General features: G+C 49.5%; 6 protein-coding genes across 6 annotated transcripts; 2 read left to right on the top strand and 4 right to left on the bottom strand.

The window, feature by feature from the left end:
- Positions 1-402: 402 nt before the first annotated feature.
- On the bottom strand, positions 403-4,021 carry COCVIDRAFT_31570 (hypothetical protein; the record flags this gene model as incomplete). Its single annotated transcript, XM_014695278.1, has 3 exons — positions 403-1,094; positions 1,145-2,757; positions 2,805-4,021. The coding sequence occupies 3 exons, from the start codon at positions 4,019-4,021 to the stop codon at positions 403-405; spliced, it is 3,522 nt and encodes a 1,173-aa protein (XP_014550764.1).
- Positions 4,022-4,138: 117 nt separating this feature from the next.
- On the bottom strand, positions 4,139-4,384 carry COCVIDRAFT_114646 (hypothetical protein; the record flags this gene model as incomplete). The annotated part of the gene is made up of 1 exon (XM_014695277.1): positions 4,139-4,384. The coding sequence occupies one exon, from the start codon at positions 4,382-4,384 to the stop codon at positions 4,139-4,141; it is 246 nt and encodes an 81-aa protein (XP_014550763.1).
- Positions 4,385-4,805: 421 nt separating this feature from the next.
- COCVIDRAFT_114600 (hypothetical protein) lies at positions 4,806-7,166 on the top strand (the record flags this gene model as incomplete). Its single annotated transcript, XM_014695276.1, has 3 exons — positions 4,806-6,200; positions 6,255-6,647; positions 6,693-7,166. 3 exons carry the CDS (start codon positions 4,806-4,808, stop codon positions 7,164-7,166), a joined length of 2,262 nt encoding a protein of 753 aa, XP_014550762.1.
- A 601-nt stretch (positions 7,167-7,767) lies between these two features.
- On the top strand, positions 7,768-10,418 carry COCVIDRAFT_114639 (hypothetical protein; the record flags this gene model as incomplete). Its single annotated transcript, XM_014695275.1, has 4 exons — positions 7,768-7,860; positions 7,929-8,094; positions 8,158-8,292; positions 8,350-10,418. The coding sequence occupies 4 exons, from the start codon at positions 7,768-7,770 to the stop codon at positions 10,416-10,418; spliced, it is 2,463 nt and encodes an 820-aa protein (XP_014550761.1).
- A 704-nt stretch (positions 10,419-11,122) lies between these two features.
- Positions 11,123-12,232, bottom strand: COCVIDRAFT_42791 (hypothetical protein; the record flags this gene model as incomplete). Its single annotated transcript, XM_014695274.1, has 3 exons — positions 11,123-11,321; positions 11,414-11,702; positions 11,788-12,232. 3 exons carry the CDS (start codon positions 12,230-12,232, stop codon positions 11,123-11,125), a joined length of 933 nt encoding a protein of 310 aa, XP_014550760.1.
- Positions 12,233-12,759: 527 nt separating this feature from the next.
- On the bottom strand, positions 12,760-12,957 carry COCVIDRAFT_114599 (hypothetical protein; the record flags this gene model as incomplete). The annotated part of the gene is made up of 1 exon (XM_014695273.1): positions 12,760-12,957. A coding segment is annotated over one exon (198 nt), but the record flags the coding sequence as incomplete, so codon positions are not given.
- Between the last annotated feature and the right edge of the window lie 1,536 nt (positions 12,958-14,493).

Raw genomic sequence — 14,493 nt, 5'->3', positions numbered from 1 at the left:
TTTGGAATTTTAACGAAAAACTGAAAGTCGAGCATTTTTCTTGAGAAGAGTCCGAAACTTCAATCTTGTTTATAACAATCTAAATGGTATCTTTGAAGAAAAACAGCCGTCCAGAGATGAGCCTAAGCCTAGAACATGCATGTACTCAAGAAGTATAAATTATCCAGACCAGACGGTTCCTTCGCCCAACGACCAGAATTCCGAAATCGTCAGCTACCTGTGGTAGAAAAGAAACGCCGAATAACCTCTGTCGAGAAGGTATATGCAAAATGAGCCCTATATATATACAGGCGAAGAAAGCGATTGCAAACAAGCATTGCAACAATAGAGTGATGGTGGGCGAGAAGCAGTAAAATGCAGAGGCCCAATCACGATTAGGTGTGATTAAAGTTGTCTGTTTGATTACTCTGGGAATGGAAATCCAACTGATGTATTACCAAAAGACATTTCGAGCTCTTTTTCCAAAGGTGTACTGTCGTAGTCAATGTCTATCATCGGCGTCGTAGTTATTTCCGGAAGTAGGCTACCAAGCTGTAGATCCTTCTCTGCAGTAGGAGTGCTCTCGATGGTAACTTTTTCAAGAATCTTGCCTAGACTGTTTGCCGTATCTGGCCTTTCGAATTCTTCCTCATCGACATCCATGGCTGTTGGTATGCCGTGTGCGATGTTGTAATTGCGGGTCAAGTACTGCTGCAGACGATACTCTTGCCTGGCCCAACTCTCGTCAACCAGCCCCAACGCGGCCTTGATGTCTTGATCTGACAGACCTGTCGGGTAGTTGGGCTCTTTTGCAGTCTTGCTGACCACTCTGTTTGTGATTCTGCTTCGAACCGAGGATGATTTTGATTGGTTGTTTGTTGGCAAATCGTCACGCATTGATTTGACTTGGTCTTCTGTTTGCTTGAGCGCCATTTGGCGGGATTCATGCATAGATGGAAGATATAGGAGGGTAGTGTTTCGATGGAGCGCATTAACAAGATCCGTGAAGCCAGTCAAAGCGATACCATTGTCCTCACAGTATAGGTATTGCAGAGTATTGTTGACTTTGAGCACATCCGCAAGGGTACTCGCGCCTTGTACACCCAGCTTTTGATCTAATTCTATTAGTTCCTCAACTATTCTATACTCAAGAGGACGAACTTACATCTGATGTACAAAGCACGCAAGGTTTTGTTGCGCTGAAGTCCTCGCAACGCTCGGTTGATACCGACGCCTAATTTGGTTGTTTCGAGGCGAGAGTCTTCACCAGAAATATCGAGCCACTCAAGGCTTCTGTTATCAGCAAACATCTTCTCTAATGCTTGGCACGTCTCTTCTGAAGCGTCACATGGTAGAGATGCTCGCGAGATGTCCAGCTGTCGAATGGTGTTATTGGCGGCCAGAGCGAGTATCATCTTCCGAAAGTCGGCGTCTTCTTCGAACTCAAGCAAACGGAGAGTGAAGCTCGATGGGGCAAGGCCATTAGCGATTGCTTTTGTTAACGAGTCCAAGTCTTCCTCGATTCGGTTCTCGCTGACATCAAGATGGAGGTCGCGAGCTTTGCCCGGATGTTCGGTCATTGCGTGCAGAAGAAAAGCAATGTCCCTTCCAGTAAGAAAGCAATGATCTAATTTTATCTCGCGAAGGGCTGAAGACCGTTTGTAGTTAGAGAGGTAGCCGGCGATGGCATCGACGGTAGCCGCGTTGAGCGATGTTCCGCTAAGGATCAGCTCTTGTAATCTCCAGCCTTGGAATGTCTCGACGGATATTAGGGATTCAAGGCCAGAGGATCGCGCAAGATGTGAGAGATTCAGTCGTGTGAGATAGCCAAAAACGCCGATTTGAGAGTCGAAAATGCTTGGTGCAAGGCGGAAAGGATTGGACGAGAGATCGATGGCTTCTAGTGTGGTTTCTTGTGCACGCAATGCGTCTAGGACAAGAGACAATGCACGGTCCGTAAGACCACATCCGCTCAATTCCAGTCCCCTTAGATGACAAGCTCGCTCGACACCTGCAGCGACAAGATAATCCAAGTCAGTATCCCCCAGTTGTATTCTGTTAAGAGCTATCCAATCGACATTTGTTGTTTGGTATTTGCACAGCGGAAACAGCGCTTCCACAATAGCGCAGCCCTGATCTCTCGCACTACCTCTGGATTCCCCGTGGTCGCTGGGCTTCCGCGTGATACAACCCGAAAAGTCCATTCTTCGAAGCTTCCGGTTTGTCAGAGCCAATGCGCGGATCTCCTGAACCAATAGACAAGATCGTTCTAATTCTTCGATATCCAAGCGCGCATATGTGCCGCGTTTTGTCTTGAGACAAAGATGCTCTGCGCCATTTGGGTCTTTGAGCCCATTCAAGATATCCAGGTGTACATCTTTGAATGAGATCCCACCAAACGTTTCGTTGTACCTCAAGGCGCGCATTACAGCAAGGAGTTCCAGTGTAGTATACTGGGTTCTCCGGGAGCTGGGCGGGAGGAGCTCGAACCGTGGAGAGTCTTCTGGTGGATACGTAATCTGATAGCTAATGTTCTCTGGTTGGACATCATAAGCGATACAATAACCTATCAAAGTGCGATCCAGAGAGTCAGGGTCCATAGGGTGTGGGCTCTCTTGTCGTACAATGTCTTGGTGTACTTCCTCGGGGACCAGAAAATCTAATGGGCGCGTCTCCCACTCCGGTCTGAGACTAGATTCAACATATTGTAGGCGGACAGCTATGTCTCGAGAGGCAAGCGACGCTAATTGAAGCACCTTTGGTCTCTCTAGAGGTTTTCTGCATGCTGTCAGAGTTGCTCTCCCTGTGGGCATTCGCGCACGTACCTGAAGGTCAACTGGAAAGTATCATCAATCTCACTGACACGAACTTCAGTCAAGGTTAGGATACCATGTGACAATTGTGTGTTTTGGGACACCAAGGATGGACTGGAAGATCGTTGCGAAGGCGGCTTGAACAACGGGATGATGTGTACTTTGTGCACGCCAATTGCAAGAAAACATACTGAAGCAGATGCCTTTGTCAGATCATCGGACGAAGACCTGGCCGTGGTTTTCCCTTGGGGCCTGAGGACAACTTTGTATATGGCATAGTGTGGAGGCACATAGTCACGCTCTGCTTCTACAACACGTGCAGCCAGATGGGAGTTATGTGCAGAGATGGGCTTTGCATCACAGAGTCGGGCTGCATTGGCGGCATGTCTAATGATCTTGAGCCAAGCAAACATGTCTTCGGGATCGCCGAATTGGAGAGTCATGGAAGCGGCATGATTGGACTCGTCATCCAGGTAATACAGCTCGAGAGCAAAGTGCGGCCGTCCGTCGTCTAGGTGGTATGCGGCAACAATGTGACGCAGGGGAATTCCTTGATGACGATCACCAGATGATTCTGAGGCTAGGGACTGGAGCTCATGTGTTGATCCAATAGAGGGGCTGTGGCTGTGTCTGTATGTACTCAAGCGATGCGAGGATGGGACCTTACGATACTCAGTTCCATCGCCTGGAATTAAGTGGACTGGGGCGCATTCAATAAAAGCCTCGGCTGCTTTGGACTGACTCTTGAAGCGGATTAGATGCTTCTCGGTCAGTACCAAATATTCCTTCTTCTTCCTGAACATGGAACTGCTCGTCTGCACCTCTCCATGGTGCAAGACCTGAAGATTGTTCACATCTTCAAACAAGTATTCTCCAAAAATGGTCGAGTTCCGCGTCGAGGTTGCCGAGAGGGGCTCAGGTTCGTCGTCGCCGGGAAGTTTGTAGCCACGAAAGGAACTGAAGACGGAGCTGGCACGCTTCAGCTGGCTCTTGGAAAGATTGGATCGGGCTGAATCAGGCGGTTCTGGGGCGTTGGAGCTGGCTCCCATGGAGCCGTTGATAGTGAATGGTTCTGCATGCTGTGATACGTCGGAGAGATTCGAAATGAAGGAGGCGGTGCGGCGCTTCCGCAGCAGATTGGAGGGCTGGGTGTCGTCTTTGCTGCTCTGAGAGGTGAGGACATTGAGAGAGCTGCGACCGAAAATGCTCCGCCGTTTGTCTTTGGACATTCCGGGGTTGCAGGTTTGCGCGCACAGCCCAGTACGAGCTCAGCGGCGCGACTGTCGCATACAGAAAGTAGAGCAGTCCTCGGTGGAAGAAGCAAGGGATGCGCGTCGGTAGCTAGGTCAGAAAGAGTCGGCGTGCGGAGGGTGAGCCAGAGGAGCGGAGTTTGGACTGAGTGTCGAGGCGTAGCCAATGAACATGCAGGCGCAGGCGCATGCGCGAAGAAGTAAGAAGACAATAACAATAACAACAACAACAATCGCGGGATGGTTACGGGGCGGCAGTCGCAGTGCAGACGTCAGGCTCGGATTTTTAGTGGGACGGCGTTGGCGGTGGTGGTGGTGCAATGGTGATGTCCCATTATTCATGTGCCGTAGGTGGGCGCATATGGTACGAGGGTTCCTGGGGATGATGATGCCTTACGTCTGTCTGAACGAGGGGGGACTGGCAGCCTGCTCACGCCTCAGACGCGAAAAAGATACGTACAAGCAGGACGCCCCGCACCGGCAAAGAAAGAGAAGAAGGGGGATGCGAAGTCCACAGGGTTCTGTCTGGGTAGTAGTCCTACTGTCTACAAGACATGCGCCCAATGGCGGAGTGGGTGGGTCTCTGGTGCCCTCTCCGCGCGTCCTGGCTGTTGCTCCTACGCGTCACGTGATGCGCCCTAATAGGCGATCGCCCGGCGTTAACAAAACAAAACGCCGATGGATTTTCTGAAAATGTCGAAGCGTCACTGTCGCCGCTCATCTCAACCGCCGTCCTCACTCTTCACTTCGCCAACACTTTCCAATGCTGAGTCGCCAGTTGGTGCGAGCCTCGCCACGGCAATGGAACCATGCATGTCTCTTTTGCGCTGCTCAAAGCCTGCCACGCCCGCTACTGCGCCAGCCCTTCAGCGCCACTGCTGTTGTGCTGAAGCGAGATGTGCCTAAGAAAGCTGCAAAGTCTGCAAAGCCTAAAAAGGCTACAAAGGCTAGCAAAAAACCCAAGAATGCCCGTGAAATAGAAGAGGCCGAGGATGTAGCGGCGGACGAGCATGGCGACAACAATGGCATGTCTCTCAAAGACGCACTTCTTGGTCGCAAGCGGGAGAGACGGAAAGAGAAGGGCGAAGAACGTGAGAAGCTGAACATAAGCTCGATTGAGACCAGCGAGCTCAAATTCGAGCCTGTGCCAGTGGAAAAACCGCCTGTGCCCATGCTAGCCTATGGACTTGACCGCGTGCTTTTCAACCCTGGCGTGTACCGACTGCAGGACCCACGGTCAAGAGTGTACAACTTCGACCCCTACTTGGAGAAGATCATGCCAGCCCACGAGTTCGATTTTAAAGCCCTGAGCGAGTACAAGACTTCCTCCAAGGACAAAGACTTGCTCGCCTTGACAAAGGACATTGGCGCAAAGTTCACGGGCTCCACATCCAGCATGTCGGGCATCCTGCAGCACTTCCATTTCGTTCTGTCCAACTTTCGAAAGCTCAACCACGACATGCTCTCACGCCAGTTCCCAGATCCGTCTCCGAATTTTTCGAAAATCACTCTTGGTCCCAGTACTGTCTTTCTGAGACACAAGGACGGCATCTATGCAATTGACGCAGACAAGTCCTACGATAGACCCAACATTATGAGTTGGCTTGGTCATTCTCTCGAGAAGTTGCTCACGACCGAGCGAAGCGAGTTTGAAAGATATCGTAGATCGAATCCCGAGCAGGCACCTACAGAAGATAATTCCAGCCGTTGCTATCACTATTCGAAGCAAGGCAACATTATGATGCGGTCCCAACTGGATGCAGTCGACCCCCGACTCCCCGGAACCGGCGTTTTCGATTTGAAGACGAGGGCTGTTGTTTCAATTCGTATGAACCACAAAGAATTCGAAGAAGGCTCGGGTTACCAGCTACGACATGCGTTGGGCGAGTGGGAATCTTTTGAGCGTGAGTTCTACGACATGACACGTGCCACGCTGCTCAAGTACTCACTGCAAGTCCGGATGGGGCGAATGGATGGCATTTTCGTCGCCTTTCACAACATTGAGCGCATCTTTGGCTTCCAGTATCTCAGCTTAGCAGACATGGATGCTGTTCTTCACGGACAGCACGACACATCATTGGGAGACGAGGAGTTCAAGGTCTCTATCAACCTGGTTGATGAACTCCTAACCAAGGCTACCGCTCAGTTCCCTGACACAGTAAGCTACTTCTGTCGACTTCATACTTATGGCCAATTACTAACTCGATCATAGTCCTTGAGGATGCATTTCGAAGCACGCGAAGGCAAGACGCCCTTTATGTACATATTTGCTGAGCCCGTCACCGAGGAGCAGGCGGACGAGATCCAACAGGCAGGGGAAACTGCCCAACAAGACTTTGCGCGGGATATTGTGGGTATACCAGAAGACGATCGGAGAACTCAAGAAGCTTGGCAGGACATCCAAGACGATGTTGACGAGCAAATCAGTGAGGATCAGAGGATCATCTCGATAGCAGAGAGTAGCGAGGCCGATGCATCTGAGCAAGAACCACTCGATGCTTCTGAAAACGCGTCCGAAGACGTTTCCAAAGAGCCTACTGAAGAGACCACTGAAGAGACCACTGAAGAGACCACTGAAGAAACTGCTGAAGAGACTGCTGAGGAGGTTGCTGAGGAGACTGCTGAGGAGGTTGCTGAGGAGACTGCTGAGGAATCTACCAACGATGGAGATGAGGAAAGCGTAGGAGACGTGAAGGATGTACCCAAACCTACCTCGATCTCGGAGGGACCGCTAATGGGATGGACATTGAGCGTCCGTAATATGGTGAACGGGGGCTACGTGGAGAGGCCCGTCAACTTTACAGAACAAGACGAGTGGAAGGTTGAGTACCACATCAAGGAGATTCCAGAGCAGACTCGTTGGAGGCTGTACAACGCGCTGAAGGAGCGGCGGCGTCAACTGATTGGGCTGGACGAAGAGGAGACGGATAGGAAGCTCAAGCCCTACCGCGACCTGATCTCAAGGTTCAGCCACCGTGGGCGACAATGGAGAAAAGAGCAAGATCAGCTTAACGAATCAAAGGGAGTGCAGGTGTTCCGGCCACTTGGGCCTGGCTCCGATGCTGCACACGAACACGATGAAGCAGCGACGGCAAAGACAGAGGAGATTACAAAGGTTGAATGAAGAAACGATAGAGTCTGGGGCAACCAAGAGAAGATCAAACAGGTCTTGGATGATGTGCTCAATATCTCCGTCATGTTAGCATATGTTGCTGTTACATGGCCAAGGAATCATTCGCTATTCCAAGAAAGGCGCGAAGGAGTATCATGATATGAGTGTACGCTTCAGGACTGTTATGTAATAAGATAAATGTACAATAGAACAAAGCTACGAAGCGGGAAACAAGAAGCAGTTTGTGCATGGTTCGGGCCATGTGCGGCATTGACCGTTAGGTGCATGTGTGACGCAATAATAGTCGACGGTGCACAGCATCCCTGCTCTTCCGCCCGCAATTGGCGACGTGAAAGCTCCGCATGGCACCTCCGCAAAGCTACGCCTTATGCTCCCCGCCATGACTGCCGCCAGACAAGACACAGGCGCGCCTTCTCCGCATATCGCCAGTCTGCGTCCATTTCTCTGGTGTTTATAGTTCCGTGCCGCTGCCAAACACGTTTGCGCCCGCTTGCCTGCCGTCCCGCTCCCGCCCAAAGACCTTTACCAGGCACCCTGCGCAACCAACACCTCTGAACCCCACTCCACCACATCAAGCCAGACCACCACAACCATGGAGGCAGCAGATGTGGAGGCCAACATCGACCTCTTGCTCAGCTTCGGTGCCGACCAGCTGGACAGAACTGAGGCCAGGCAGCTACTCGCGGTACGAAAGGCACCCCGCTCAAGCACATCGCCTGCGCTTTATGAGCATTGGCTAACAACATTTCGCAGAATCATGGCAACAGCGTCGAAGCCGCCATGGACAAATACTTCAGCAGCATGGAGCAACAAGGCGGTATCTCGGTACTGAAATCCCATCTGCGCAACTCCCAGCCCAAGTGGGATGAGACTGCTTTTGGAGGTGCCATGTACGGTGCTGACGATGCAACCGTTCCCAGTACGTTGGCCTGGGCTACACAACATGTCGAGAAATAACGTGGCTGACAGGCACTCGTGTCAGGTTTCAATATTGACTACGCTCCAGGACATGACAACTACCCCCACAGCAATGTCAATAGCAGAGCACCCACGCGCCCGCCTTCTCGGACCAGCATCGCCTCCAACCAAGCCCAGGCCGGCGACGCTCCAATGCAGAGTCAGTTCATTGCGCTCGATACTAAGCCCTAAATTGGTCATACTGACTGGGAGATAGGCATAGAAGACCAAGAGAGTGGGGTCATCGGCTCAAACTCCAACTTTAGGCCAGCTACTGGAGATAATTACGACACCTCTCAATGGGCCTTGGTACCCACAACTACCGAGATTATTGCCGACCCAATACCTATCCAGAGAAAGCGCGAACAAGGTCAGCCCGCTATCCTCAAGCCGTCGTCCAACTTCAACTATCTGTCCAGTCTTATTCCCATCATACATTCAATTCCGTTATTTCGGAATGCGCTACTATGTCCCGGTATATTACAAGAGGACTATTGGATAGGTGAGGATTGGTGGAGAGGCAATCCAACCGAGACTGGGCGCATATTCGATGACAGCATAGGCCGTTCAGAAGCTCACAACTTGGAGATCATCCACGAGGCACAGCGTCTCATGGCTTTCCTCGACAACACGGACAGGATCTATGGATCAGTGAATGCCTTACTGCAGACCGAGGCTTGGGCAGAAAATCAGTCGGCTGTCGAGGATCCTGACGATGACTTGCTTAAGTTCCTGGTCATGTGGGGTTTTGCAGTACAGAGCCATGTAGCGAATGTCGAGTTGAACGGTCTTCTTCGTTCCACTGTCAATGTTGCGGGAACAACACAAGAAAGCTTTGCGCTCGACACCACTGTCACACGAGATCAGTCTAGGCTCGACTTTAGCTTATATGATGTCCTCGACGATACGCTCTTTTCCTCAGCAGTCGGAAGCGCACACATACGCGACGCCAGCAATGTCCTCATTATCCGCCTGACCTCGTCAAATACAGAGGCGTCCGATCTTGGATGTCGTGTACCAGCCACTCTCTATGTCGACCGCTATCTTGAGAAGAATAAGCATGTCATTGACAGTATGTACAGCGATATCAGAAAGCATGAGGAACAGCTGAATTCCATTCAAAAGCAGTTGGAGAAGCTGAAATACTATACTCCAAAGAAGGCTGGTGCCAAAAAAGTAGAATCGCTGCAACTGCTTCGGACCAGCATGACCATATATGAACATCCAGAGGGAGATGATTCACCCGAGGACGCACAGGTCCTATCCCAGCTTCAAGACCTCTACAAAAGTATTGAGGACAAGCTCGCAACACTTGAGAAGCAAACTGAGCACACAAAGAACATGATTGTCGGTATCTCTGGGAGATTTAAGCCTCGCGTAGACGATGGTGCCACGGACGACGATACTGGGGACGCTACAGATGGTGCAGCTGGGAGAGCTGTAGCAGAGTCTGTAGAGCCGGTCAAAATTGATTTCCCAGAGGGCCAGACACCAGAGGATGCCATGCACTACCCATATCATCTCCATGGCGTGGCCACTCGCCGTGACGTAGTCTATGTGCGACACCCAGACATCCAATCTGATGTTCCAGGCGCAATGCAGTGGTGGCGAATGCAGTATGACTCTGAATCCTCAAACCCAATAATAAGGCGAGACCGTCTCACACTACAAGAGGTCATTGAGCGAGCGACTACCGAATCTGCCTCGGCACTTCTTGTCTACGCCAACGATGATGCCATGTCAGTCGAGCCTATACCACTAGCAAAGCCCCTCCTCGATTTCGTCAAACGCGACAATCTCAACTTTTTGGAGGAGTTGCAAAAGAACGCAACAGGTTGGGAGGGCTACAACGATTATGACAATGCCGGCCAGACAAGCTGGGACAACAGCACAGTGCGGTGGGACAAGCCTCCCGTAGGCGACTGGGTTGAGGACACTTTTCCCGCAGACAACAACGAATGGAGCCAAATCTCCACCAAGGAACTACACAATCGCGCTCGCAACGATTCAAATATGAGTTCTGCTACTTTGACCCCAAACACAGAGGTCGGAGATGACAACGACGCTTCTGGTGCCGCGACCCAGCCTAATCTCGCCCGCCCCGCGGTTTCTCAACTCAGCAATGCGAGTAGCGAGACTGTAGGCAGAAGCGATGATGCTATGGATGTTGATACCCAGAAGTTGCAGAATAAGGTTTCTTTCTCTGATGTCGATATGCCGGATGCGATGGATGAGGTCGATGCACGGCACGGGAAGGGTGTGGAGGAGACGAAGAAGGGTGGTTAGTTTTGTGCTGCTTGAATTTTGATGCGAGAAACATTGCTCGCGAGGGAAATGCATGGTTTGGCGTTTTATGCCACTGTTTCTTGGAGTTGGGGTAGCTGGCAAACGGGTAGTAGGTGTAGGGAGGTTGGTATCGTGGGATTCATAGTGTAATACTGAACATGCCACTCTATTTATTCAACACCTCATCCGATTACCGTGTTCTGTGACTATTTCCTCCTCGTTTCCTACGCTTTTCTCTGCCACTAAATGATGTTTGTGTAGGTTCTCGATAAAATATGTACAAAAGCTAACTCTGCATTTTTTTTGGTCTTCGAATCTCTCCACCTCTAGAACCAAAAATTAATATACGATTCCTGATAGACATATCAGCGTCCAAAATAATGAATTCCCAACTTCTAAGATGCAGGGAAAGAATGTAGTTTTAGCGCCGAAGAAAGTTTCTTTAATTTCTCCTTGATTAATTACTTCACCCTTTTCCCAGCCAAACTACTGTATCTAGCCATTTTTAACCTGGACAAAGGCACATGAGAACATGGAATATGTAACTCATAGTAGTAGATCTTGGATTGTATCTTACATACTAATATCATGCATCCATCAATTACGTCGCATAATCTTCATTCTCATACAGCATCTCATTGTCACAACGATGGTATTCCTCTCACACACACGATCGTGGCCTTTGCTTTTTTTTTCTCGGCCCCTTACCCCTGCATTTCGATGCCGCCTGAGCCATGCAGTACCTCGCCCGTGCAGTACGATCCCAACGGCGACGCAAGATGCACATAGCACGTCGCCATCTCAACAGGCATGCCTGGGCGATTCAGCGGACAAGCACCCACTCCAAGCGACTCCATGGCATCTGCAGGGTTTCCTTTCGTTGCAGGCTGGAGAGGGGTCCAGCTGCCGTTACGAGTGATTAGTGTTGTTGCTGGGGAAAAGAAAGGAAGATGGTAATAATTGGGGTGTGTAAGAGACTGGGGCGAAAAACTTACATGATTCCAGGTGCGACGGCGTTGACTCTGATTCCCTTTGGTGCTTGCTGTTGCGCCAGACCCCTAGTAAAGGTTGCAATTGCGCCTTTGGTAGATGCGTAGTCGAGGAGTGTAGGATTGCTCATATATGCTGCGACCGATGTGCTATTGACAATGCAGTCGCCGCGCTTCATGTGCTTGAGCGCGTACTTGCTCATTGCAAACATGGAAATGACATTTGTCTGGAAAGTCTTTTCTGTTACGTCCAGATCGATTTCGGTGATGTCGGTAGCCATTTCTTGCATTGCGGCTTTTTAGTTTTTCAGCAGTTAGCAGCATGTTCTTCTTTGGCAAGCTTCTGAATGCATAGAGTAAAGAGAAGAACAAAAACTCACCATTGTTGACAAGCACATTCAGCTTGCCGAAAACCTTCATGTGCTGCTCAACAGCTTGCTCGCAGTTCTTGCGCTCCCGCAGGTTGAGTTGCATGAGGTTGGCCTTGCGGCCCGCCTCTTCAATCTTCTTCTTGACGTACTGCGCGTCCTCCTCTTCCTCGGGCAGATACACAATGCTTACATCTGCGCCTTCTCTTGCGAACAAAATGGCGACTGCGCGTCCAATGCCAGAGTCGCCGCCAGTAATTAGCGCTGCTTTGCCTTGGAGCAGGCCGCGGCCTTCGTATTCTTTGAGATAAGGCTTCTGGTTGTCGTCCCAGAATTCAAGGCGCGACCATTCCGCTTTTTGCTCCATTTTGGCATCGAGACCAGGACCACCTTCTTGGTTTTGTGCTGTGATTGACGTCGCGGGGTACGCGGTGACAGGGCTGTTGTCGTCGCTCATGTTGGATGGTTAGTGGAGGATGTTTGTGTGATTGGCTTGGAATAAGGTTATGGAAGAAATTGATTTAAATGTTCGTTTTCTGGGAAGATGTTTTTGGAAGGAGATCTACGGATGTTCAGAAACTGTTTATAATGTAGGGGAGGGTCATGGTGGGGGGTGGGTATTTGTTAGAGTCGTCATGGAACGTCATTGCATGATATGTATGCATACTCAACGCCCAATACACACGTCATTTTTGTGCCGTATCTAGGTAGTAGGATCTCTCGTTATTACAGTTTTAGCTGTGTATTTACGTTACTCTGGAGGCTTGTGCTACAAGGTAAGATACGCTGTAATTGGTTCTAGGAGGCTCTAGTATTATAAGCATCGACTAATAGTAAGAACATCTTATTCAATATCCGAAAATCAAAACAGCTCAGAAAGCCGGAAACAAAATCTTTTGCAGGTAGGGGATAATTCCAACGAGGTCTTCTTCTCGCATTTGAAAAAAATAAAGACAGGAATAACTAGGCATCGTTCTTCCAACTTCAGAGTTCTTGTTCTAGATTGGAATAGACATGCACGTAGTCGCGAGGATCCAACGCTCGCCTAAACCCGCCCACGTGACCCATGTCAGAAAGCAAAAAATCAAAGCCAAAAACATACGACAGCGGGGATTCGCCAGTGGTCACCCACCTGACTACTAATCCGCCGGTAAACTGTTTAACTAGGGAAGAGCGGACGGGTTTCCGTGATGCCAAGAATCCTATGGTCGTATGTGCCAGAAAATTCGGGTTGAATTTAGCAGGTTCGCGGATAATCGATTTCCTGGTAAGTCTAGGCACTTGGAAACGACAAACCCCTCGAAGATTAAGCCGCTACTTACACTGCTATACAAGAAATCGTGTTTTCGGGAATGTGGATTTTGTTCTCAAAAATATGTACAGAAGTAATGATAACTTTTCTCGAAGTCAAGGTACAATTTTATTTCTTTGAGTTGAGGAAGCATATGATATGGCAGACTATCTAGATTAATCTACTCTAGAGGTTGAAATAAACATTAATGCTTGTGATCCTCGCTCTGAAAAACTGTTGTATACAACGAACATGTCCTTGATAGCTGAGCCGCTTTGCACTTGGTGTAATTAATTAATTGTATTACGCAACTCTTGCCAGGCAATTCTCCACATAAGAGACAATACATAATCCGTTGGCTATCTGAAAAACGTTGCTAGTAGAAGATAAGCAGCCTGGATATGTATAGTGAGCTGGCATGAAAGAGGTCTCAGTGTTTTCCAATACGACTACAAGTTGAGAGGCCAGCTGAATATATATGCAACAGGTTATTGGACCAAACCAATAGACCTTAGACCCAGAATATGTTGTTTCAGTGCCTCCCATTCTTATATTTTTCAGCTGTCTGACGACGGAGTAGAATATGCTACGATACTGCTAATATCCATATTCACGCCGACCTTGTTGTAAGAACTCGAGCCAACAATCTTGGATTTTTGCAAACGCTATTGGAGTTAAATATGAAATTCAATCGAGAGTTGGCATGCAAAGATTTGTTTAAGCTGTCAGTAAATCATAGACTGGCACTGCACATGAGCTTGATTAGTTGCGTACTAATAAGAAAAGTTGAACACCTAAGCATGAAACAAAAACTCAGCAACTTCATTGATTCGTAAGTAACCTGAAACGGGCAGAATACGACAAATTTGCGTGTGTGCGTTTATTGGGAATGCAACGCAAGCAATGGACGCGTCATCCAAGAGATGTGTGTAGTCAGGTCTGCACGCAAATCGAGGCATACAGCCATAACGCCAGTAGCAACGCTACATCGGACAAAACATCCAAAAACGACAAAAGCGAGAATGGCGATGACCATAATGGGTGTATTCCGATGCGGACTTTGTGGTGTCGGGCCTTCGACGTCAATGCGCCACCCCAGCCGACCACGCGAGGACCCAAGCTGTGCCAAGCTCCAGGGAGGGGTTTGCGTTGAATGACAGAGCACCAAGTGGAACCTTGCGCGTAAGCTACTACCTCTATTAGCCAATTATTAACGTCAAGGATCAGTAAGTGGGCCGGATCAGTTAATGGGCCACCTCACCAAACCCGGCGCGACGTTCTGCGCAATTGATCCACAACAACGCAATAAAATTAGACAAGACTTAAAGAATATAATTTGTTATCTAGCTCTACACTGAGTTCTTGTGTGGCCTTGAACGTGGCACTTCGTGCACGTTGGCGGCGCGCGCTGACGTCGCTGACTGCCC

This window comes from Bipolaris victoriae (genome assembly GCF_000527765.1).
Source record: "Bipolaris victoriae FI3 unplaced genomic scaffold scaffold_168, whole genome shotgun sequence".
NCBI lineage: Eukaryota > Fungi > Ascomycota > Dothideomycetes > Pleosporales > Pleosporaceae > Bipolaris > Bipolaris victoriae.
Note: the sequence above shows the minus strand (reverse complement) of the source record. Positions and strands in the feature narration are given on the sequence as shown.